We start from the raw sequence: 24,804 nt of genomic DNA, 5'->3' as shown, positions 1-24,804 counted from the left end.
ATTTATTCTTAGTATAATTTACTGAAATTCATAGCTATTTTCTTATTACAATAAATAGCTGCAAGGAATATTCTGAAATGCATTTCAAGCTAATCTAGAGGGCGCCATCGCAAAAAAATTTGACCACTTATTTCGCCTTTGCCCAAGGGCCTCCAAAACCTCTCGGCGGTCTTTAACAGAAAGGGGAAAAGGAACCTTGGTGGAAGGAGCCACTGATCTTTAATTAATAATTTTTGAATCATTTTTTAGATCATTTTAGATTACATGGCAGCAGGAGCCACTGCTCATAATTTTTTTAGATTAGTAGGAGTCTGTAAATTGAATTGAAATTGTGAATTGTTGTTGTTGGATTGCCTCGTTATAGTAGATTTTGTTGCTATGAGAAGTGAAAATCGAGCGTAGTTGCTAAGGACCTACAAGGACAAAGATGGCGACCATGCCATATTAAAATCAGGCCTACTGCTAAACATCGCCCGAAAGTTCAATTCAAACATGGACGAAACAATAAAAAATCTACTTTCTCAAGCTGCTAGTGGAAAGGGAAATGAAGAAAAGCTATTTGATGCATACGCAAAGCTAAAAAGAAGTCAGGAGTCCACCGATCAACCAAATGCCTTTGGTGCTGAAATTTTTGTTGTTTGTGCAGAGGCAGCGCTGCAGGTAAATCACTGAAAATGTCTAATAATTTGCTGTTTTAGAGCTAGCACTATTGATATTATTCAAGTTAAGCTCGAAAGATTTTGCTGTCTTAACTTATTTGAATGGAACTTTTGCTCTACAAAACACACCAAACCAAACAACTTCATTTTTGGGTCATGGCTATTACTCTCAGTATGGAAGCAACACTTCTGTTCTATCAAGTTACGGTTTTTTACAATGAAGTGCGAATAAACATCAGGAATGGTTTAATTCAGCAGTGCATCTGCATCTGATTTAAGCTAGCTCTGTTTCACTATCCATTACATGAAAAGCCCAATCAAATGCAACGCAATTATTATTTCAAACAAAAATTGTATTGTATTTTGGTAGCTGAAAATTGCTTACATAATTGCTAGGTACTGCAAAAAGCAAACATTTTACAACCTACTGAAGCTTTTCATCTGACACTTTTTAGAATATAAGAATCAGAATTGAAGTTGAAAATACCAGAATTGAAAATATATCAAAATAGGCCAATCAGAAAAACAAAAGCACATGACAAGCAAAGGTCTCAAGGGGCAACTTGTTTTTTTAGAAAACAGCCTCCTCAAGCTTTTAGGTAAAAAAACCCTTGAAAAAAATGATTTTGCAATCTTGCAGCACCTTTTAGAAAACTCAAGCTGTGTCATAAACTATTATCTTGGACTCTAGTGCTAATCTTTCTATTGGTAGGCTTGGTATCTCAGTTCAGTTCAATTTGGTTCAGTTCAGTTTCATTTTTTAAAATTCCACTACATATGACTTCAATTAAAACTACATATACATATACAGAAAAGAATTACATAAATGAAGCTAAATATCAAATACAGGAAACAAGACAAAACTAAATGGAAAATAAAGTGTATGCCGACGAATTTCTTAAGGAGGAGCTGTCTCAGTAGGTAACCTAATCTAGGAAAGAGCAATACTTTTAGCAATACTTTATATTGTTTTGATTCATTGTTTCATGGCTATTTATAGCTACAACTAATTATATTGTAAATTTTGTCATAAAAATATGATTCAGGTCTTTATGGAAACTAATAAAAGATGGGGATTTAAATATTTCAATCAAAATGGCAGTACATAACTTTACACCACACTAATGCACAGGCCTAATTCCATATTGCATGATGTTTTTGCGAGGTGAGAAAATATTATTCCTGGTAATTTTCTGAATACCATATTGATGAAAAAAATTTAATTAAATCAAAGAAGGAGTGAAAGTAAGTTGATTACACAAAGTAACTTAATAATACATTCATACACAAAGGTGAACAATTTGAGTTGAAAAAGGTCTTGTGGCTTTAAAATTTCGAAATTACTGAGTATAAGATTAGAAGGAGAAATAAAGTGCTCAAATGATATTTTGATCCAAAACTGGGCGTATGTTAATTATTTTGATCTTTTCTACCCTACATTTTATTCATTGAAGGGTGTCAAACTAAAAGCTGCAGTATATTGTAAAATGTTTGCTTTTCTTAAAACAATATTTTTTGGTGAAAGCCCACATTTTTGCAATCCCAGATAATAAAAAATGTTTGTAAAGTTTTAGCATGTGAACCAGTGCTTCATATTAAAGCCAACAGCTCGGAGCTCTTAGTTGAATAAATAATGTTCTAATAGTGTGTTAACTTGATGTTTAATTCATTTTAATATTTTTGGATTCACAAAATCCCTTAAGCCTTTCAGTAAAAATGATAGTACCCTTTGATATTTGACAAATAATCTTATCTCTTGATGTCCATTGCTATTTGACCATCAGCACTTCCACTCTTTTTTAGCTTAATCTCAAATTCATCTTGATGAATATGTTTTTTGTGCATGATTTGAATTTTCCTCTTTTCTTTATTTATCTTGACATGTCACCCTTATTTAACGTCAAAACTCAGCCAATTCAACATAAATTTTTTACAGTAATGACCAACTTCTTTGTCTATTAATCCTCATCCCTTGATTGCTGATGACTATGGATGCCAGTTGGTCAATAATTGATGTATGAATGATTTCTAATTCTACTTCAGAATGAGCAGCTCAGCATCGTAGAGGACTGCCTTAAGATGTTCTTTCAAAAAGCTGCATCAGGTAATGATCATCTTGGAAGGGCCTACATGTGCCAGGCACATCTAAATAAACCGGCATCAGGCAAATTTCCAGTGAGTATGATATTTTCACATCTTTTTTCAATTGACTCCTATCTCTAGTCATAGAGTCCAAAAAGGCTTTTCCAATAATTTAACTTAGATCTGATTTTATGCTAATGTTAGGATCCTGGTAAGTGTGATTAGGAAAAGCATTTGATTTGAAAACTAAATGGTTATGAAGTTAGTTATGCATTTTTAAAGAAATATGATTTGAAAAAGGTAAAATCATGATGGCCTATGGACTTAAATTTCTATATGTGTATTTTCTTGCATATCTTTTGTTTTGTCAGAGATTTTTGTTCAAATCATCATAGATAAAATATTAAATGGAGAATTATAAATGGCTTAAAAATAAGCAAACATTTTGAAACATACTAAGCTATTCAAAACCCTTTTTAAAACCATTTTTAATTTTTATACCTCCAAAAGATTGTTGAAATTAAACATTTTGACATTTTGGTCAACACAAATACCATTTTAAAGTCTTAGGCCCAATAAGCTGATGTCAACCAAGAATCCTGTTGCTATCAATGCAACAAATATTGAAAAATTCCTGATTACTTTCTATCATATTAAGTAACAAATGCATAAATGACAAATAAATTAAGTCAGATTTTTCGAAACAAAATCAAATTTTTTGATGCCAGATTCAAAAAATTTGCCCATCACTTTATCTTGTAACTTGTTGCCGTTTTTGGACAATCATTTTAAGTGCAAGATAGCTAGGAAGAGTATTAGTATGTGTTGCTCTCTCTGAGACAAATGGCAAATAAATGGGTTTAGATATATATTTTGATTCATATTTTAATTGATATTTTGTTTTACCAGGATCAACTAGAAAAATGTGCCACGTTTCTATTAAAGGCAATAAACTTTGGTAAATTGAATAAAAGGTATGTGCAATTGATAGTTGTATTTATCCCATTTAATTTAAAAAGGCATTTTATTTCCTTGATAAAGTATATGGTTCTAGAAAGGCTGAATTTAATTTTGCTCAGCTACAAAGCTCACGTCTTGTTTGTACCACAAATAGCAGTTTGTTGCTAGGTGCAAGTTGATTACTGCAAGAGATAGTCATCTGTTTTCCTCTTTTTAGGCATCACTACTTGGTTTATAATGGATCTGTGCTTTACTGGTCGTTTGCACGGCCATTTGTTCAGCCAGGTATTCAATATGGATTGGCAAAAACCTTGCATCAAATCGTGAAAGCACTGGATGACATTGATGACAAAGATTATGAATGGCGTTTACAATTAATGATGTAAGTACTGGGATTGTATAGATTTGGCAACTTATATAAAAGTCTATAAAGTCATCTTGTGACTTCCTTACCAAATCCAGTCAGAAGTAATTCGTCTCATCATCAATTCTAACCCTAACAATAAAATCCTCCAGCGTCTCGCTTACCTGCTTTTTATTGGTGACCTATCAACACTTTACAGGTTCTTCCTCATTAGATCGAAATATCACTACTGTTCATCCGAGAAGAGTCAGAAGCATTCCCGTGCTAACCCTTTCAAAGTCTTCTTACCAAATTCATAAACTCTATTCTGTAACACATTTTTCCTTCCCAGAGCTTGCAAGCCTCGAAACATTTCACTCTCTGCTTACTATCTAGACTGCTATGACTATGAATAAAATTAGCTGACCAAAGAGGTTAACCAGTCGAATGATACCAACAAGGAGTGTCGATTGCACACACCCCTTTCATCATCTACTTTTTCCTGGAGCATTCGAGGTATGCAGAATGATTAATTCTGCTACTCCTTTTAAGATTTCTTTAGAATGTGCTTCCCTTTTTCAAATTAAAACTGATTTGAGAGCAAAGTACATTTTCCATCTTGCCAAAGCTCAGCCATAATCGTTTTTCAGAGCTCTGATTGAATGTTATTTGGATGGAGGCAAGAAAGAAGATGCTTCGCACGTGAGCACTGCAGCTGCATCGTTTGCTAAAGCATACTGTCCAAACATGTACAAAACTATCTTAGCACTACAAGTGAGTCGTGAATTTACATTGCATGATAACCCTGCCTATTTTCATTCCTTCCTTCCTTCCTTCCTTCCTTCCTTCCTTCCTTCCTTCCTTCCTTCCTTCCTTCCTTCCTTCCTTCCTTCCTTCCTTCCTTCCTTCCTTCCTTCCTTCCTTCGTTTCTTCCTTCCTTCCTTCCTTCGTTTCTTCCTTCCTTCCTTCCTTCCTTCCTTCCTTCGTTTCTTCCTTCCTTTCTTCCTTCCTTTCTTCCTTCCTTCCTTCGTTTCTTCCTTCCTTCCTTCCTTCCTTCTATCCTTATTTCCTTTCTTCCTTCCTTCCTTCCTTCCTTCCTTCCTTCCTTCCTTCCTTCCTTCCTTCCTTCCTTCCTTCCTTCCTTCCTTCCTTCCTTCCTTCCTTCCTTCCTTCCTTCCTTCCTTCTTTCCTTCCTTATTTCCTTTCTTTCTTCCTTTCATTCTTCCTTTCTTCCTTCTTTCCTTTCCTTCTTTCTTCCTTCCTTTCTTCCTTCCTTTCTTCCTTCCTTTCCTCCTTCCTTCCTTTCTTCCTTCCTTTCTTCCTTCCTTTCCTCCTTCCTTTCTTTCTTCCTTCTTTTCTTCCTTCCTTCCCTCCTTCTTTCCTTTTTACCTCCCTTTCATCTGGTCTTCCCTCCTGCCTTCTTTCCTCCCCTCCTTCTTTCTTTATCCGTTTTTCTTTTATTCTGTTTTCCAAACAATATTTCTACGAAATACCCATTTTCATAATCATTAAACATTTTGCCGCCCTTATCCTTATTTAACCCTGACTAAGTTACTAACTAATTCATATTATTTGGCCAGGTTCAACACAAGTTGATTGATCAGTCGAAGCTCCTCAAAGAATCGAAACTTTCAAATGACCTTGTAATCTACATAAAAATCCTCAAGCTCAAATCGTAAGTGTTACTGATTTTGCTCTTAGCTTCTCAATCGTTCTATATTTTTTTGAAGAATGTACATCCTCTAAAATTACCATTAGGTGCTGATTCATTTCATTAGAACATTGTTTCGTTGCACAGAATATTAGTACTTAGTGAGAGTTCTAAACAGTTAAGTTCCCTGTTGATTACCAATACCATCGTTTTACCTAACTTAAAGATATTTTGACCTTTTCTCCATCTTTGAATACTGATTTTAATTATTTTAAGTCACTTCTCTGCCGACTAAATTTAATTTTAATGTTGTTCATAAGCTGCCTATTAGTGCATAACACGGTCGATGATTTATGCATTACGTGAGAGCTCCGATTCAAATTTCTTTTAGACAAATTGAGAGCTCGGAAAAGGTTGACATCGATTTAGAATTAGATAAGCTTTATCGGGCAATCTGCAATGACGGTGTTGAGACACCTGGCACTGGAAGATCTACCAGAATAGGACAGACGTCTTCAATTGGACCGATTTCACAAACAGAAAAGTATGATTGATCGCATTCGTTAATCAATTGGAATTTTAGATTGATTATTGACTGTTTGATTCATGGCTAAGTTGCGAGTAAGGACGTATCATGCTATGAAATCTTGAATTTTCATGTTGCGTCATCTGATGTTTAATGGTTCTTCTGATATACAGCTTCTTTAACCGATGGAGTTTCATAAGGAATCCTATTGGAAATACCAATTGAAGGAGACTAAATATTTCCAGCTGTTTTCTTATGTCCCCTTAAAGCGACCATTGCCAATTGGACCTGAATAAACCTGGAGACTATCACTAGCAATTCTGATAAGAACTGCTAACCTAAATATAGCACATCAAGCCATTGACATGGAATGGTAATGTTCTTAGCTTGTTTGACGAAGAAACGTCCTTTTGAAATGAACCTAGAATCGTGAATAATCGAGACCACGAAGGTAGAAAAACGAGCGACCTGTTGAAAGGTCAGAATTTGAATCTATATCCAACAAAAAATGTTAAGTGATAATTAAGTTTTTTATGTGAGAAAATACGATGCAAAATTTCATTGCAGGCTTCCACTTTTGCTTGACTTGGCAAGGTTGTGTATAGAATGCGGGAAAGCACACCAAGCTGAAGATTGCCTTGCTGCAACTATAGGCAAAGTTAAGGTATCATTTGTGAAATCAACTCTATTCTGATTGTATATAGAAATATTTTTAACAGGAAGATAGCGTATTTATCACTTTAAACTGATGTCCATGTGATATTTATTTTGCCCTTTCATATAACTGAATTTGTATGATCATTTTCAAGGATGAAAGCGTTAAAGTAGAGATTGATTTCCTGAAAACCGAAGTTGCAGCCCTAAAGCTTAAAGAAATGAAAAATATGTACACGAAAAATAATGTCGAGGTGAGATTTACCAAAAAATTCTGTCGAGGGCCTAGTGCGTGATTATCTTACCCTTACAGATTTAGACAAAAATAAAGGTGCAATCGGGAGACAGATAGATTCTGTGATTCCTGATTTTTTATCAACATAATATAGATTGAACTTGGGATGAACGTAAATTGATTCCACGTAAATTTAAACGAAATGATTGCGCTCATCTCTCAGGTTTTCAATGTGGATATCTGGTGGCGGAAGTTCCATTTTGGACATTGGAATACCATGAAATATAATTTCGAATACTTTGGGTTATCTGCTTTTATGAGAAGAATAAAAACAAGTTCCAATGCTTCATATGCTTCACTTGTAATCATATAATTGTCGTGACCTAGGTTGTTTTAGCTGAAACATTATCCATATTTTGTACTCCACCTGGCTAACTGCCATTATTTTCTAACCACTCATTTTCCCTTAAGTATTTTTTGTACATGTTCATCATTTTTCAATGCGCCTTTTTAGGATCGATTCATATATGTTCGTTATCCAATCATTACAATAGAATGACAAGGGATATTCTAGAGCAGGGTTTAGCTAAATCTCCATAAAGGCAAAAGAAAGGGTGCTAACAATACCGGTAAAGGCATTTTTTAAATCTCTTCCACTAAAATCATACAACTCTCTCTTGGCCCGTCATTGTACTTAAATATTTTGTGCATAAGAAATTACAATATGATTTCTGAATCGTAGAAAAGAAAAACTGAAATTGACGTTCTTGAGGATAACATCTTTTCTGCAATTCGCCTTAAAATACCAAGCCTCATACAAGTAAGTGACATGATTATTCAATTTGTAGAAAAAATAAATCTTTTGCATCTACAGCTCTGAAGTTTATTTTGTATTTTCATAGTCTCATTGCCTATCTTTAAACTTTGATTGCTTATTCTTACTTCACACTGAAAGCATCTATCGAAATGTTTGCAATTTTTTTATTGACAATTTACCTTGCTAATGTTTTTTGTAGTTTTCATTAACACATTGTGCTATTGTCAAAACTTTCTCAGCCAATAAGACCACGTGCCAAAAGTGCTGACTGACTTTCAATCATTCTAATCCTGTAATACAGGCTTCCTCTAATCAAAGTCGAATTTCTTTAATCTTTTACATTTCCTACCAACAGATATCTCAGATAGCTTTCATTTCACAGAACATTGTTATATCTGTGTGTTTTGTTTGCAGCATGGTTGCATTACGATGTGGAACCTTTGTTTGCCTCTATTGCAAAAAGGTTTACGGAAAGTAGTAAAAGGACCGTTAAAAGTCGTCTCCGAAGCACTTGAAGACATTGATAGGTCAGTGCATTTTGCTATCAAATACAGAATCTCTAGATCAAATACGCTTGCTACCATCTTATGTTTGCTTAAAAGTACATGTAAATTGAAAATCTATCTGTATTTTACTGTCATCAAAACAACAATTTAATCTCAAAAAGTTTGTTGCTGTGAATTTCAACTTTCTTAGATACAAAGAAAGTGAGTGAATTTCGAACCAAAACACTTTAGCTCTTACATTTATCAAAAACGTCGAGATTATTTTATTGGACGTGACGTTGACTTTTTTATTCAGAATTATCCTTGCATATTTCTGGATCGTGCTTTTTCAGCTTGCTGATCGGAATGCGATGTCAAATTCATATTGAAATAGCTAAATGCGAGGAGGAGAACGAGCAACTTGAGTATGCAATGGGTCATCTAAAGAAGGTTTGTAAAATGTGAAACATCTCCATACAAATATGCATCGATACGATGTGGTATATACTGCCTGGGCAGTTACGAGAGAGATTACAAATTTCTGTAGGCATATTCTATTTTTATCAAACTAACTTCTTGTGCTCCAGCTATTACCAGACCATTGTTGATGAATAGATTATACTGAATAATGAATAGACTGCATAAAGATTTAATTGTGGATGATACTCAAGTAGGATCATAGAGTCGCCCTGTTCAATAGACAAAAGCTTCATTTAATTGTTTACTGTTTTTGTATCTGTTTTTTTTTTTACATTTTTGGTAATGATTCATGCTTGATGCCTAGGCCCTTCTTCTTGACGAAAACGGGCAATTCAAGAGCAGAATCGAAGCGTCTTTACATCGACTTGAATTAAGATCAATGCTATACCAAACCCCGGAGCGACCAGAGGACATTGCGGCATTGATCATCGAACAGGTATGTATACCCAATGGGCATTCCTGTGAAATTCTAAATCATGCATCTCTGCTTGAGGTTGCCAGCTTCTTTTCTATAGCTAATCGTCATTTCAGAATGATTCGAAATTCTTTTTTCTCAACTTGTGCTGCTTTTAATCAAACATATTCCCAGTTAATTGTAATAATTCGTAGCAGTTTACTTGAGGGACTAATTTTCCTTTTCATAAATACAAAAACGACGAGCTGTGTTTCAGGGGGGTTTGGTTTGTCTCTTAAGTACAGCAATTGCGTCAAATTTAACTGCTTTAACTGTATACATTATCAACACATAACTCGAATGAAAATTGTCTGAAAATTGTCAACAAAATCCGTATTTATTTGTTCTGTTTATAGTTAACCTTACGTCATTCAAGTTATATAATCTATAAATTCATCATTAATAAGTAAGTGCTTATTTTTATCGAAACCTTATAATCATTAGCGTGTGAATTTCATCGGACATAGTAGTGTCCCGGCCGGTATTGTATATACATAGATGATTTTGTAGGTTTTGACAGCTTAATTCAAACTCATTTTCTATCAATTTTTTAACCCTAGATCTTTAAGAATTGCTTTGTTTTTGCATCTTGATTCACAAGCCTAAACTTCTTTTCTCTTGTTGTTTTAATTACAACGAAACATACTGTTTAAAATATGGGCAATCTTTGATCTTTTAGGCTAGGTCTACAAAGGAGGCTGGGACACTGCAGATGAAACGTGCTTCTCTAATAGAGGCTGGCCTTACTCTTGCACCTGATGCCTTCAATCTAGTGATGGATGGTGAAGCTGGTCTTACTCAGGCCAGAGGAACTCCTTCCAATCCAAAATTGCTTGAAGAAAAAGTAGCAAAATATTGTAACAGTATGACAAAAATTTCCGGTCATTTGAAAAGAATAGAGAATATGAACGACAGAGAAAGGTAAAGTAAATGCGATACTTAAACTCATTGTAGCGTAGTAGCAGAACCTTTCAAAAGTAGTAGGCATATTTAAGCAAAAAGGAGCATCTTTATGATCAAGATCGCAGGCCACAGTTGCAATCAATATTGTCAATTGAAACTGGTAGGCTTTGAGCCATGGTATTCATTTTACGTTTTCTTCAATTCATCAAATCTACATTATCGTTTTACCCTGTTGTTAAGAAAATAAATACCTTCAAACAGAGCCTAAACTAAGAAATTTTTACAGATCCACATTTTATAAAAATTGGGCGTGGTACTTTGCTGGGATTGGCATCATGGGGGTGGAAAATATAGAAACTGCCATCAAAGTGCAAATAGCATGTCTTAATTGGGCAAATTCTTAAATGAATAAAGTATAAGTAGCAAAAGCTGATTCTTTACAATATATGGATTGGGTTAATAAGAAAATTAGCTACATATAGCGATGTCTTTATATGTGAGCAAAAAGTTGTCGAAAGGAAACTCTTTTACATGGTTTGTTTAGATCTCTGTTATAGTTTTCGGACTTTGGTGCTTTTTTGGTTTTTTAGAGCCATATCTTTGCAGCTTTTTTCGGAACTCGAAACTTGCGAGATCAAGCATATTCATTGCGATATTTATCTATTTGTTAAGTTTTTCTGGAGCTATGCTGCTTTCCCCACCTGCTTCTATCTTGTTGTAGATGGGAATCAGCCTCTTAACATTTACAGAATTGAGGATTGCTGCTAGAATCTGAGCCATTGTCCTGTCTGGTAGAATTCCTCTCAGAACAAGTCTCAGATCTCTGCGATCTTAGTCGTTTTTTTCTCGAAAATGTAGTGCATGATTGAATGAAATATTTTGTCCGGGACAAAAGCTGGGTGAAGCTTTCTTAAGTCTCTTTTACTTATGGAAAATTCTTAACTGCATTCAGCACATCAAATTCTTTGCCATCAAATCTGTTCTTCATAAAGTTTTGATACTATGAACGAAAACCTCGTTACAGATGGCAAAAAAACTCTCACTCTCACTGATGTACAAATTGTGCTTGTTTCTTTTTATTCTCTTTTCACCCAGTTTGAAAGCATGATCTTTACCCCCATCTTATTTGTAATGCAAAAACCACGCACCAGATCTCAATTTTGGAATTACGCCAAATTTGTCATAAGATTGTGCATGCTCAGAATATCAAAAGTGGCCAGAGTTGCAATTTGGCCTTTTTGACAACCCAGTGTACTTGTTCTTCATAAACAAAAAGGCAATTTAGATCCATGGTTTGGTGGCCAAATTTCTCCATTTTGTCAGTTTCTTAAAACATCTTGGCCGTCATAAATTGATTGAACCGAAGAAGAAGAATTTGGCTGAATTCTGGCAGCATGTTGCAAAAAAGAACAAAAATGCAAAGGAAACGAATGCAAAGGTTTTTTGCACAGATAATATTCAAAATTTTGTAAAATAATTGCAAACGTTGAATGATCATTCAATCAGAAACAAAGTAAAAGATAACAGACGGTTTTGGATAAAAGCAAGTGAAAACTTTTGTAATCTACAAAGAAAATTTTGATAACGGTATCACTCCCAATAATAAGCAACAATTTAGCTTTTTTGTATACTGCATTTAGCTGGCTGCATTTGGCTACCAACCACAGAATATGTGGCTGCCAACCATTCAGAACAACTGGCAAAATCCTGCAGGTGGAAAGTCACAATTTACTCCCAAAATGAAACCACAGATGCTGGCGTAAAGTGTTTACATTTGGTAACGATAGTCAATGGATCCATGAAAACAATGATTCTTTTAAATAATATCAGAATTATGCTAGAGTTATGCTAGATTCCAAATTATGCTAGATTTTATGCTAAATGACGATTTTTGGCAAATATTATTCTAATATTACAGTAGATCAGGTCACACTGACACCAGCTCACAAGGGAGTGGTTGGAACGGGACTAAGAGGCTTGCCCCTTAATTTTTTACGGCCACGACCTTTCTAATACCGGAAAACACTTCTTTCAGAAAATTTTTGCTTCTTTCTGTCCCTTTTCATAAACATAACGATTTAGGGAAGATTTCAATTAACATAAAAATACAAAACCGAGTTAGATAAATTACAAATAAAGCACCATCACACAAGAACAGACCACACAAGATTAAGCACCATCAAAAATAAAAAAAACGTGTTCCCAGCAGAACTGCTACTAACGCGTCCGTTAGCGTAAACTTTCAAAACATTTTCTAACCTATTGTTGCAAAAAAGTTGGGGAGGACTATAGTCCCTGTTATAAAACATTCCAAATTGAATGTTCCTCCAAGCTACCACCGAGAAACTTATCATCATTCAGCTACAGTAGCCTTGAGAGGAATTTTTCCAATGCTTTACCAATTTAAAACACCTTAGACGAATTGCTTTATAACTTTTTCTGACATCTACTGAAAGATATCACATAAACCCCAAAATACATTGCGGGCAGGAAATCATAATCTCGGTCTTGGTCTTAAGGCTCAGTGTCTTTTTTGAGGCAAGTCATAAAAGCAAACTAAATTGAGATGATGTCTTGAAGTTAAAGCTGTATACAGAGTCCATCTTACTTCAAAATAGCACACAACAAGATCGTAAAGCGCAATTGATTTTTCTCCGCATGTACTGAAGCTTCGAGCCCTGAAGTTTCTTAATTCTTCTTTATTGTCCATTGCTTATTTCTTATCGCAATTTTCTTATAATAAATGAGTGCAATACATAAGGCTGGGATTGGGCATTCACTTCGAATTGAAAAAATGTTCCCAATTCTTTCTTAGGCGTTTCGATTGGTATTTTATGCTGCACTTTTAGAACATGCATTGTTTACAAATCCACACTTTCTACAATTACAGTTCCACAATTTTAATTTACAACTCCACAAAGTGAGTCAGATCCTCGCTTATTTTAGGCCGTGCCTTCAAACGCATAATGATTTTCGAGAAAATCATTTCATGCTTAAATGAGACGAACATTTTGACGTAAATATCTTATCAAATCAATTTGTTTTTGCTCAGTCTTTTTTTTCATCAAACTTAATGAATGATTGGGAGTTTGCAGTGAAAGCAGTCAAATCATACTTGGTATTGCATCTCAAAACATAAATTGGGTTTTCTGGTTTGCACATTTAACTGTGTGCAGAAATATCACTTCTCATTGAACACTCTTTTAAAGACTGTTTAATTGTTATTTTTGATTCTTCCAAAATTTCTTTTTTTACAAACTTTCTTTAGTTCAAATCTTTGAACGTATTTAGTTCAAATCTTTCATACATTGATATTATAGTGTGTATCCACACGCATTTCTAATTCTTTGAATTTTACTACGAAATTGAATTTTTGCCAGGTAATTTAAACAATAAGTTTGGAACACCGAGACTGCATTTTTAATAAATGCATAGTTTCCCTTTATTTTTATATTTCAAGAGGACCGATCCTCATTTCCCCTCAAACAATTTATGATGGAAGGTGCACATTGTGCTAAGAATGTGATACACTCTTTCGGTTTCCACCTTCATTTGTCAATATTTTAATTCTGAATCCATCACTTAATAGGGTTGTGTAGAGAGACATCGTAGGTGTTACCAACTTATGAATTATAGTTTTTCCCAGTCCCTTTCTTGAAAAAAACCGACGAAATAGAAATCTGCAACCATTGTGCTATTAACTTTCAGTTTCATTTCTTAGAGAACCTTTTTATATGACTTGTTTCAGCTATTCATATTATGAATTATGAGTCTCATATCGTTAATCGAATCGAATTTTTAATCATTGTAATTGCCATTTAAGAGTGCAGATATGGGCAGATTTAACGAAGACGGCCAGGAAGCAACATGTATGGGATGTAACAAGAGTTGCAGCAAAGTTCTGTCTTATGTACGATGATGGTAGATGGGAGATGACAAAAAGAGAGTCAAGTGCTAAAGATGAACATAAACAAGCCCCCAACACAGCTAATGGCAATGTTTCGCATGAAACAACCACCAGCAAGAACATTTCCCCACCCATAGAAAAGATGTCAGACGAAAACAAAGATGTGCTTGGAATCATTGCAGAAATACATTTCATTTACTCAGAGGTGACTTCTAAGCTTCTTTTACAAACGATGCATAAGAGCATCAAATGCTTTGATAAAAAATCTTAGCAATTTTTGATAGTTTTCTGAATAAATGAAGGCTCACTAGTGAGGGGAAATCGAAAAATTACTTGGAAAGTTCTTCAGAGGTTATGTTCCTCTAGATAACTAAATCATTTAAATTTAAACAAAAGATAAGTTTGAAACGACGTTGAGACACTATTTGCAAACATGGTGTTTTTTAACTTGTAGCTTTTGCAAAATAACTGCGTGATGTTTAAGATGCCATTCATTTCAAGGACTTTTGCACAATACAATACATAATACAATACTTGTATTAGAGCATTTATTGTAAAGTTTGTTTAAATTAGTTAAAGTGAATACGTTGTGATAACTTTGCATGGAGAAAAATGTGTGAGCAATCATTTATTGAAGTGTTTCTCCTCCAGGCTTTGGTTCAACTGCTTCAAGTGGAGGGTGTTAAACTACTGGAGAACCCTGTGCCAATTGAAGACAACAGCTTCAAGCCAAAAAGTCGAGAAGGGACAGAAATCAAGGCCGAGGAGACGAAGGAGTGGAAGATCTACAGGTTTCTTTGCTTAAAGCAGCTTTTTGAAGATAAAAAAACCCGTAAAAGGCAATCTGTTTCAAGTAAAGTGCTTTGGAATCGAAACATATTCTATTCATGAAATTTACATTAAGATTTGTCTAAATGCGTAGATTTTCTTACTATTTGATACGAAATGTTCACTTTAATACCCTGATGTAGCGTCAATTCTTCAGGCATTAAGAGTCCTTATAAAGACTTTTAGATTGAAGCTGCAGCAAGGTCATAATTTAGTAAATCGCAACACTGAAGCTTTTCACAGCATTATTATCCTAGCAGTGCAGAAACCTGATGTAACTAGAAGTCTAAGCATATTTCTTACAAAATTACACCGTTTTCATTTATCAAAGTGAGTGGATCGAATCAATCTCAACGGAAGCAGTCCATGGCTTTCACCGTGGAGCAAAGCTTGGTGCAGACATGACAGCACCATGGTTCATCTGCAATGCTGGCATCTATTTATGGAATTATACCAACCACTTCTTGGCTGCTGGCAACTTTTTAGCGTTGACCAAAGTCTACCAGCCACTTTACGACAGCATGAAGACCATTGGCTATTCAGAGTAAGAAGACATTTGACTTTGTCTTTTGAAGGAAATTTGACTTTTGATGTTTTTGATTTAATATTTCTATTGCCAATATCGTAAATTTATCATTTTTTATTTTTATGTTGTAATTTGGCCGTACTTGTCGTTTTACGAGGGATCGTAGCACTAGAAGTTGTTTGATTAACTTTTAATTCTTTGTGATTTGTCTAGGTAGGTCTCGGCTTTTCACAATACCGCTATAGTTTTTAAGTTGTCTTAGAGCCATACCTGGGTTTATTGGCTTTGTTCTTGATTTTGTAAGGCTGCCACATGAATTTTGCAATATTATAATTTGTACAAAGTTTTGCATCATCGTCAATAAATATGATGTTTGTTTGTAAGTTATTATAAAGAGCTTTTTAATAGAAAATATTTGCTTTCATGAAGTGTATAAATTTATAACTTTTTGCAAATTCAACTCCTTTGTTCTAGGGATGTTACATTTTTTTGCACATTTGCACACGCTCTTGCAAAAGGCTATATGCAAAATCACCTTCCAAACTCAAGGCAATCAACCCCTGTTCCTGCAACAGAAAAGGATAAAAAATGGCGTACTGGAAAACAGAGTGCCTCACCTACTCACTCCAAGAGCAAAGCCTACGCTATAACCAATGACCCGGAGGCTTTGAACGAGCTAAAACAAGCTTTAGAGGTTTCTCATTTTGCATTTCTTTTATCAAAACGTATCTTCTACCAGTTCCACTTTCTATGTTTATTTTGCTGTACTCGTTATTTCAGTTGAAATGTGCTTAAATAGTCCAGTGCCAAAGTCTCAAGTGTGTACGTCTTGTTAGGGCATTTGAACAACAACCAAATGAGCATCTTTTTAGCTGTTCAGCATCAGTGGGGAATTGTTGATGCCTATGATTGTAAAAAGCCTTTTATTAATGTTTTCTTTAATCAAGTTTGGTAATGGTGAAAAGAACTATTTAAAATAAATTATTTGCTATTAAAGTAGCCTTATTGCTCTTATTAGATCCTGGAGCATGCCCTTAATCTAACGAGTGTAGCAGATAATCGATATATGGTGCCCATTTCAACGCGACATCCATTGATAAAGAGCTGGGTGCTTTGTAAGATGCTGACTGGACAACCGTTGCCAAAGAACCTTGGACATGATGACGAGGTAACCCATAATAGATACGAGATGTTGGCTAATTGCTGTATAATCATTTTTTTCCTGGTCTGTCATTTAGTGCCAGATGCAATCTTGGCGAGCTGTACACGTCTTGGAGTATAGAACAGGACAAATCTAAGTTGCTGGACAAATCCGAGCTTCATACTTGATGCGATTATAAGGCAACTTTAAGATGTTAAATTTATGTAAAAAATCATTAGTTACTTAATACGAATGTTTCTAAAAGTAACTTGTTCCAAATTAACCCAATTTGAAATACCGTTCATGCTATATGTTATACAGTCACTTGTTTTTTCTCCAAATCACAATCTCTATTTTTTTCTTTATATCTACTATATCTCTTATTGTAAGGAGCCTGACGGACATAAGTATAATTAGCTAAAAAGTCACGGTCTTTAAGTAACAGTTTTTCATTATTTAGTAAGTATTTTAATCGTTCTAGAATCCTGACAGCCAAGGACCAATGAGCAAAGCATTATGTGCCATGGAAGCTCTTGTTTTGCAGCAGAAATATACCTGTGACATGATGAACTGTCCAGGACTGTTTGAAGTATGAAACCTCCGTGTAAAATAGTTTTTTAATTTGCTTATTTCAATAAAAGTTGCTGCTTTTTTAGTGATTGTTTTGTTTTAGATAATGGACTCTTGATAGGTTTGATTTTTTAATATTCTTATTGAAATATCTAACCATTTTATTTGTAGGTATCTGATAATTGTTAGGAAGTTTTTCTTTATTCAAATTATTTTAAAAGAGAATTGGGATATTATTTGTGTAGATGGTATGAATTTTTGGCAGAACTGCAGGTTTCTTTGATGGCATGGGTACCTTTTTAAGAATTGAAAATGAATTTTTCCAGTTAACACCCTCTGAAGTTAATCAAAGGCATCTTATGCGACCTCAGCAAAGTTGTGACTTCTCGATTCCTTCGAGTTTTGAACCAACTGCAAATGTTTCACAGGCAATCACTCAATGCAGTGACGATTTTTGTAGTTTTATTTTTAATTTGCAACATCTCCAAGTAATTTCAGAACATCAATGTTTATATTTACATTTTCTTTATTCGAAATTTGAAATATGCAGGGATTGTATGCTCTGCGCATTTCTTATTCTAGGCAATAAAGCTTGTTGAGAATTGCAAATGGAGTGATCACCTCGTTGAAATAGAAATATGGACCCGTCTTGCGTTTTTGGCTTCAAAGTCTTCATTTTGCCAGATTGTACTTCAATGTGGAGAGAAAGCGTTGGAACTTGCCAAAACCCGAAAGAGCCTAAATTACGAGAAACTAAATGAGTAAGAAAGCAACTCTATTTTTTTCGATTTTCTTGTTACATATTTTTGATACAATGATTCCCGAAAAACATCAGTAGATGTTTCTTCATATATAACAAATAAAAATTCTTCTTGTTATCAGCATGATGAAACACAAGTACAAAGTCGAGCAAGAACTGCTCCACTACACGTCAGTTCTGATGGGTGAAAATTTAGTGGCCATTATGCATGGCAGAAGCGAGGTTCGACACCAAGCACTAAATCACTTTTTCGAGGCTTGCAGGTGAGTGGCTTTTGTATTTGGTGTGCCAGCAACTCAGGCATGGCTTTCCCCATATGACAGTATTTGCTTTCGACAATTCAGGGCTTTCCAGAGTGGCTCAGTTCAGTTGCTGTTTAAACTTCCCTGTTTACATACAATAGCACATTATATTGACCAATGAGAAACCATATTGACCAACTGGAAAAGTAGAAAACAATATTAGATTATTATTATTACTCGGCAATAACAAAAAATCAATTAAATAGAAAAAACAAAAAATAACGAAAAAATGGAAATATATGCAAGGATTTACTTGAAAAAGAAATCCGTCTTAATAGTTAGAAACTTGACACTTCTCTTGACATCTTCTTTCTTATTACATTCTTTCTTATTGTCAGTTCCTCTATTCTCAAGAACCTGAGAGGAAAAGTCTAACTCAAGCGAGGAATTCTAGTTTTTTTGGTGAAGATCTTTGGTGTTTTATCTTCGACACAAAATTTTATTTAATAGCGTACTTGTTTAACCAACTTTCTTTATTTTGGCTCCGTAGGAATTTATGTTGGAAATTTGAATTGAAAGTCTGTAATCTTCCTAAATTCTTTGACATCTGAGCAAAAGTAGTGGCTTTAGTGCTCATGAAAATATTTTCCTGTTAAGGCTAAGCAGTATCCAATTTACAATTTTTCTCTTTATGTTCTTTCAGATTCGCTACAAAGGCGAGGAACTACCAACTTGTCATGTCTGCTGCAAAGCATTATTGGAATACAGTCCAGTCCTTTATTTCAACACCCATTGAGAGGAAACTTCTTAAAGAGCCAATCAAAGCCCTATTGAAATGCATTGCTGATGCATGGAAGCATTCAGGATTTAGGGAGGTATGTCACATCTCTTGCTTAAAGACCCGCTTAGAGGAAATAAACGGCACGTGCTTCTGGTTTTACAGTCATGACTCAAAACCACATTGCATTTATGTTGCTCATGAAGTTAGTCATTTCCGATCAGTGCAGTTTCTTTTGCATTTTTTAAATCATGTCACGGCTTAAACATCTTGAATCATTATTTTTTTTTCAATTACGATGTCGACTAAATTTCTACGCTTGTAGGTTTAGAAGCTATTCTCAATATATATTTTATGTTTGCAAATGTGACAGCATCTTATTCAATGCTTCACGAAAGTATCACTTTTCCTTATTATGGCAAAAAAATTGAGTATTTTCTTCAGATTCAAGCCAACCATATTCTTTACTGTTATTTGCTAGTTACTTTTTGATTTAGGTACATGTCGGTCTGTTGCCATAAACTATAATTGTTTTGCAGCTATTTTTTTCTACTTTTAACGGAAGCGACGGCATAGTTATCTTAATCTTATTTGAAATGGTTTACCTACACTTTTAACAGCTAATTAACATTATAGCGTTGCAAATAAGGAATACCGCAACGCACCGTGAACAAACAACAATAAACACACTGGATCACTGTTAAATTGCAAAAAAACCAGTTAATCAGGGACTCTTAGAACACACATTATTATTGAATGTTGGGTATGGCTACCTAAAATGGCAGATATTACATGTTTACGTTTTGGTTGATGTGCTACTCAACTCTTTTGTTGATAACCAAACTTCATATTGCCAAAAATTCTCAAATATAAACGCGTTATAAAGAAAACTGAGCAGCTAGTGCTTAGAACCAAACTGCAATAAAACATTCAAATGAGTATTTGCTTCAAAGTATTTGCTAATGAGTATCTGTCGAAAATACGCTTATTTATTTGTAATGATTACTTACAATAAGCAATGATTGAAATGATAATGGCTATAACAACTTTCTTCACAAGCTTTGTAGCAAGGAAGGTCAAATTGACGTCTATAGTCAATAGCAAATTGAAACATTTGAACAGCTTGGTAAACCTATTACAATACAGGCTGGTGACGTCAGAGTGACTTTCTTAAAGTTGTTTCAATGATTATCGGTTTTATTCTAGAGTCAAGACAAGAATGATGACGGAGAGGATGGTAGAAGAAAAGTACAAAAACCTTCTTTGGTTAAAAGCTCGCCTGGAGCAAAGAAAAAGGAAAAGGCAAAACCCAGTCACATTTCGAAGAAAAGTGCTGCTAGTGGATCACATGTACGGATTGGCGAAGAGGATTTCCTTGGTGAAGAAGAAAGAGAAAAGTCAAGTATGGATGCTGATTTGACTTTGCGAGCTTCGTTGTATGGAGTGCTCTTCCAGGCCTATTCCGACACGGTAAGCAAAAGCCTAAGCAGAGGCTGTGCAGAGGGGGGTGTGGGGGGCTGTGACAGTTATGAATCGGTTCTTTACTCGGCAGGTTCGGCATTTTCGGCGCTTACTCGGCATAATTGGTGGTGGCATAAACTAAGAAATAAATGATATTCAATGGTATATTTGATCGTTTTCGTTTTCATTTCCAATGGATTCTCTTCGCTTCTCTGCACTTCAACATTTCAACTGTTAATTGGCAAACTGAAGCCAAACACATTACCATGTTTCAGGGTTGGTTGCTGGAATGACAAGAATGGATACCACGAAACCGCCAAACAGCTTTTCGCCTGTGAATGTTAATTCTAAGAACAAAGTAGTAAAATTTGCTTTAATGAATGCATTTTGGAGGTCCCTTCTTTTTTCGACATCAATTAATTGGAAAATCTCTTATTCGGCAACCTGATGCTTGACTTGAGAAGTTTTTCTCGCACCGCCCCTTGGCCTATGCAAATGAATCCGCTCTTTTTTCTCGTTAAAAGTTCACGTTAATTGAATCTCTTTAGATATATTTCTGCTTAGCATATCAGCCGTTTTGTTGAGTCATTTCTCTTCACATTCCCACGTGCTTTCAGGGTGACTGGATAAATGGTCTAAAGGCTATGGATGAGGCTGTGAAAGTGATGCCAAAAACTCATCATAGACTGTAAGTTTTATTTGTTTTATGTATATCTTGCTTGAAATATTTTCAATTTTCTATCGAATATTATACCTTTCCTATAGATTCATGCATCTTATTTTGAAGTATTCTTGAAATTCTCCTAGAATATTTTTGTTTCTTCTGTTATAGTTGAAAGCTTACCATCCACCAGGCTAGTCTATGCTTTATTTAATCCAATAAGAGCAATAAGAACAAACGTGCAAGAACTTCTTTATGAAAAAATAACTCAATTTTATGTTGTCAATGCTGAATATCCCCTCCATATTGAAGAGAGCACCATGGCTGCCTTGCCAAGTATGTTCCTCATTTCTGTTCGTAGCAGAGTCCTCACTGCCATTTTACAATGAATGTCAATTGTAAATTTTTAATTGTATTCTGAAGAGGCTCGTCATTTTTTGTCATCCAGGCTGATATTCAAGCATAGAGTGATAATGAATGCTAGGCTCGGAAATCCTGTGCAGTTTGACATGGGAAAATTCAAGGTATGTCCCGTTTTCATAAGAAATGCATTTGACACGATATACTTAACAGGTACCTATTTCAGGCAATTTGCTGATGCTCGTATGTAGAAAACCTTTCTATTCTACAGATCTAAGATACTTGCCAGAATTACTTGAAGCAACCAACAGCTTGAGTCCCTTTTTTATCCTCCAAATACTTCTACTCCTGCTCTTTTAACTTTCCCGTGCCATTGTTGATAGTTCAGGTAGGTATCATTTGAATACCCGAATTATTATTATCTCTCATAACTTGATAGTAAACCAGCAGTTTTCAATGGGGAGAGGGGATGGCTGAATTCGATCTGATAAAAGGCTCATTGCTAACAGAGCTTTCCTGGAAGAAGGATTCAGTACTGAACCTTTGCTTACTCTTCTGCAATTATAAGTGAATAAATTCAGAATTCAACGTTGCGTTGTTGGAATGCCTTCTCTAGACGTAGGCAGCCTTGTGCTTCTATGCAGGTCCTTTCCCTATTTCTTTCGATCTATCAAACCTTGTTGTTTTTTGTGGGTTGACCTATCAAACCTTGTTGTATTGATATTGGCAGACATTGCAAGTTGCTTTCAGTTGCTTCATTTAGCTATCAATTCAGGGCTATGTTGATGCGCTAGTCAAACCTAGTAACCACGATTCTGCTGTTTCCTTTTGGTTGATCCTAAAACATGACCTTTCCTTACTGCAGGATAGTGATGAGTTGTTGATATCATCAATGTGGCACAGGGTCGCAAGGAACTCAAACCTTCCTAAAGATCAGTTAATTGCATATATGAATGCAATTGAGTGTTTGCAGGTTTGTTTTCGTTTTGATTATTTTGCAATGGTGCATTGATTGACTCAAGGTTTCATGATACAAGCTTGCATGACAGCACATTAAAGTCATTCTTGTGCCGTAAAATTGTGTATAAGTGACCCAGGGGCGGATCTAGAAAATATTCTGACTGTCGCACATAAGGGTGTGGTCGGAAATATCATTATTGACCACACCCATAGTTTTTAAGGATATTCGCCCCCTTCTCATTTGAGCAATCGACACGCACATTAAATTGGCTTTATTTAGAACGTTGTCAAACGTTGTTTATTCCTTATCTGAGTTTTCAATTGATACTACAGAATCATTTGTGTTGTTTCTTAGCCAAGCGTAAAGCAAGAAACAACTTGAAATTCTTAAACGTATTGACACGGTTTTCCTTTCATAATCAGGCAAACATTCGAGTCGTCTCTCTCAATTTGTTTATGGTATACGATAACAAACCAGGCCACGCAAAAAATGGAAAACATCATTGCAATGAATTTTCAGAACAAATTTACCGTGCTACCAAATAGAACAAATTTACACAAATATTCATAAAACCTGCATTAATAACTAATATTATTTAATAGCTAAACCAAATCAGCGTGTAAACATGTATTTTACTCCGAAGAAACCCCTTCGAATTCAGGGGAATACCCAAGCAAGTAAACATTACCCGGAAATATCTGAAAGCTGATAAAGAACTGAAAATCCACATTGAAAAGATTCACTTTGAAAGTTTTGTCTAAGTGAAAATTTTTCTCTGCCAACGTCCTGAACATTATTTCTTCGCCAGAGCCAAATCGCAGGTATCGCCCACTGATTATCACCCCAGTCCAGTGCATTTATTGACATTAGTAGGCCCTCGATCCATGGAGGAGGTAATGAACATTGAAACTTGAAAATATCCCGTGTCGAATGTTACTCTGAAAATCTAGCGACCTTTGTCTTCCAAATTACCAGGTTTAACGTATTCGTTTTACATGTAGCCAGCCGACTCCATAACACAAAATTCCTTTTCTCCAGTGAAAAGCTTGCCCATGCCAGGCATAAATAAGCTCAAAACTGCACAATACACGCAATGAGAACGGATTAATCTTAGCCCAGTGGTGCGACCTTACTAAAAAACATACTGTGCACCGAAGTTCGCACTATCTAGCAATTTGATTGGCTAAATATTTTAAAACAAAAGCTGTGCGAATCGGTGCGAACGTGCTACTAATCATACTGTGCACCAAAATGCCCTAATCTAACTACATTGGTACCCTGTTGTTTTTTAGTCAGGATGCTTCAAGATTTGAATTAGATTGAATCAAGATCAAGATAGAATTAGAGATTGTGTTTAAGATTTTGCTTCTGTTTATGGCCAGGTTTAAATCATGCACGATTCAGACCCTGGATCTTCCTGCACCTGCACGGTGTTCAGTTGTCAAATATAATTGAAGCATAATTCCCAAGTAAATATTATCAAAACACAAATGAGAAATTTGCCAATAAGCGAAAAAGTTGTTGTTCAGCAAAAACCTCTCTCGAGACCAATTCTTAGTATAATTTTAAAAGTTTGACTGTCGCATGTGCGAACAGTGCGAACGTCTAGATCCGCCCCTGAAGTGACCTCAGTTGAGTTTCAACTGTCTCATTTGCTTACATGCTTATAGCTTATTCATTGCTCTGCTCAAAGGTGCGCCCCATTTACTGTTGCATTCGGTTATATCAAAATTCATTTTGTCTATGAAAAGACCATTTTCTTCTCCTTACATGTTTAAATTGACAGGAATAAGTAGGAAACAAAACACCAGTTTGAGTATGACAGCTGTTAATTCTTTTTAAATGACGTGGAAGTTATGTCATTCTTTGAGCAGAGTAATTGCGTACCCAATTTTCGTCAATGGTGTTTCAATGTTCAAATATGGATTTTGTTAAAAACCAAAAAAATGTGTTTTCAAGTAATATCTTATTTGGAGGCTCAAACCAAAACAACGAAATCAAAGTTTTCATTCAGCATCTAAGCAATTTTTGATATTTCTTTCATTTAACATCGTTTCAACTCAATAACCGATTCAAGAAATATTTTTGTACTTTATGATGTTAAAGATAAATATATTTGCCTATCGGTGGAGTACTTTTGTGTGTTGCTCGATGAGTATTTGTTTGTTTTAAAGATTTTCTTTTAAAAGCAATGCTTTTGCTGTGTAGCTCATAGGCCCGTGCTTGCATTTTTGTTTCGTATTGATAGAGCCCTGGGAGCGAGTGGCAGAAAGTTGATTTCCTCTCAGACTTTGCTGATTGGTTGTTTGTGAATGAATTCCCTTTGTCAGACTGCCTTGATCACGTGAGATTATATGTTA

At 35.1% G+C, this 24,804-nt stretch overlaps 1 protein-coding gene across 2 annotated transcripts in view; it reads left to right on the top strand.

Annotated features, from left to right (window-relative positions):
- The first annotated feature begins 360 nt into the window (after nt 1–360).
- The window catches only part of LOC135696535 (cilia- and flagella-associated protein 46), a 50,774-nt gene continuing 26,330 nt past the window's right edge, over nt 361–24,804 (top strand). Inside the window, exons 1-28 of one of the 2 annotated variants that reach the window (XM_089112302.1) lie at nt 361–660; nt 2,703–2,834; nt 3,651–3,715; nt 3,919–4,083; nt 4,695–4,818; nt 5,625–5,719; nt 6,087–6,239; nt 6,789–6,885; nt 7,031–7,129; nt 7,853–7,930; nt 8,342–8,454; nt 8,766–8,862; nt 9,197–9,328; nt 10,026–10,267; nt 14,073–14,361; nt 14,808–14,947; nt 15,316–15,528; nt 15,985–16,204; nt 16,529–16,678; nt 17,133–17,240; nt 17,804–17,982; nt 18,104–18,244; nt 18,927–19,098; nt 20,208–20,471; nt 21,080–21,150; nt 21,572–21,647; nt 22,349–22,456; nt 24,693–24,788. In XM_089112302.1, the coding sequence (XP_088968428.1) occupies nt 493–660; nt 2,703–2,834; nt 3,651–3,715; nt 3,919–4,083; nt 4,695–4,818; nt 5,625–5,719; nt 6,087–6,239; nt 6,789–6,885; nt 7,031–7,129; nt 7,853–7,930; nt 8,342–8,454; nt 8,766–8,862; nt 9,197–9,328; nt 10,026–10,267; nt 14,073–14,361; nt 14,808–14,947; nt 15,316–15,528; nt 15,985–16,204; nt 16,529–16,678; nt 17,133–17,240; nt 17,804–17,982; nt 18,104–18,244; nt 18,927–19,098; nt 20,208–20,471; nt 21,080–21,150; nt 21,572–21,647; nt 22,349–22,456; nt 24,693–24,788 (3,987 nt within the window). In that variant the 5' untranslated portion in view covers nt 361–492. The remainder of the gene's footprint in view (nt 661–2,702; nt 2,835–3,650; nt 3,716–3,918; nt 4,084–4,694; nt 4,819–5,624; nt 5,720–6,086; nt 6,240–6,788; nt 6,886–7,030; nt 7,130–7,852; nt 7,931–8,341; nt 8,455–8,765; nt 8,863–9,196; nt 9,329–10,025; nt 10,268–14,072; nt 14,362–14,807; nt 14,948–15,315; nt 15,529–15,984; nt 16,205–16,528; nt 16,679–17,132; nt 17,241–17,803; nt 17,983–18,103; nt 18,245–18,926; nt 19,099–20,207; nt 20,472–21,079; nt 21,151–21,571; nt 21,648–22,348; nt 22,457–24,692; nt 24,789–24,804) is intronic. The other variant, XM_065215956.2, reaches the window with a different exon arrangement.

The sequence above is a fragment of the Rhopilema esculentum genome, chromosome 14 (assembly GCF_057945365.1).
Source record: "Rhopilema esculentum isolate cy_ngs chromosome 14, ASM5794536v1, whole genome shotgun sequence".
In the NCBI taxonomy this organism is placed as follows: Eukaryota; Metazoa; Cnidaria; class Scyphozoa; order Rhizostomeae; family Rhizostomatidae; genus Rhopilema; species Rhopilema esculentum.
The sequence above is the reverse complement of the archived record's forward strand: the minus strand, read 5'-3'. Positions and strand labels throughout refer to the sequence as shown.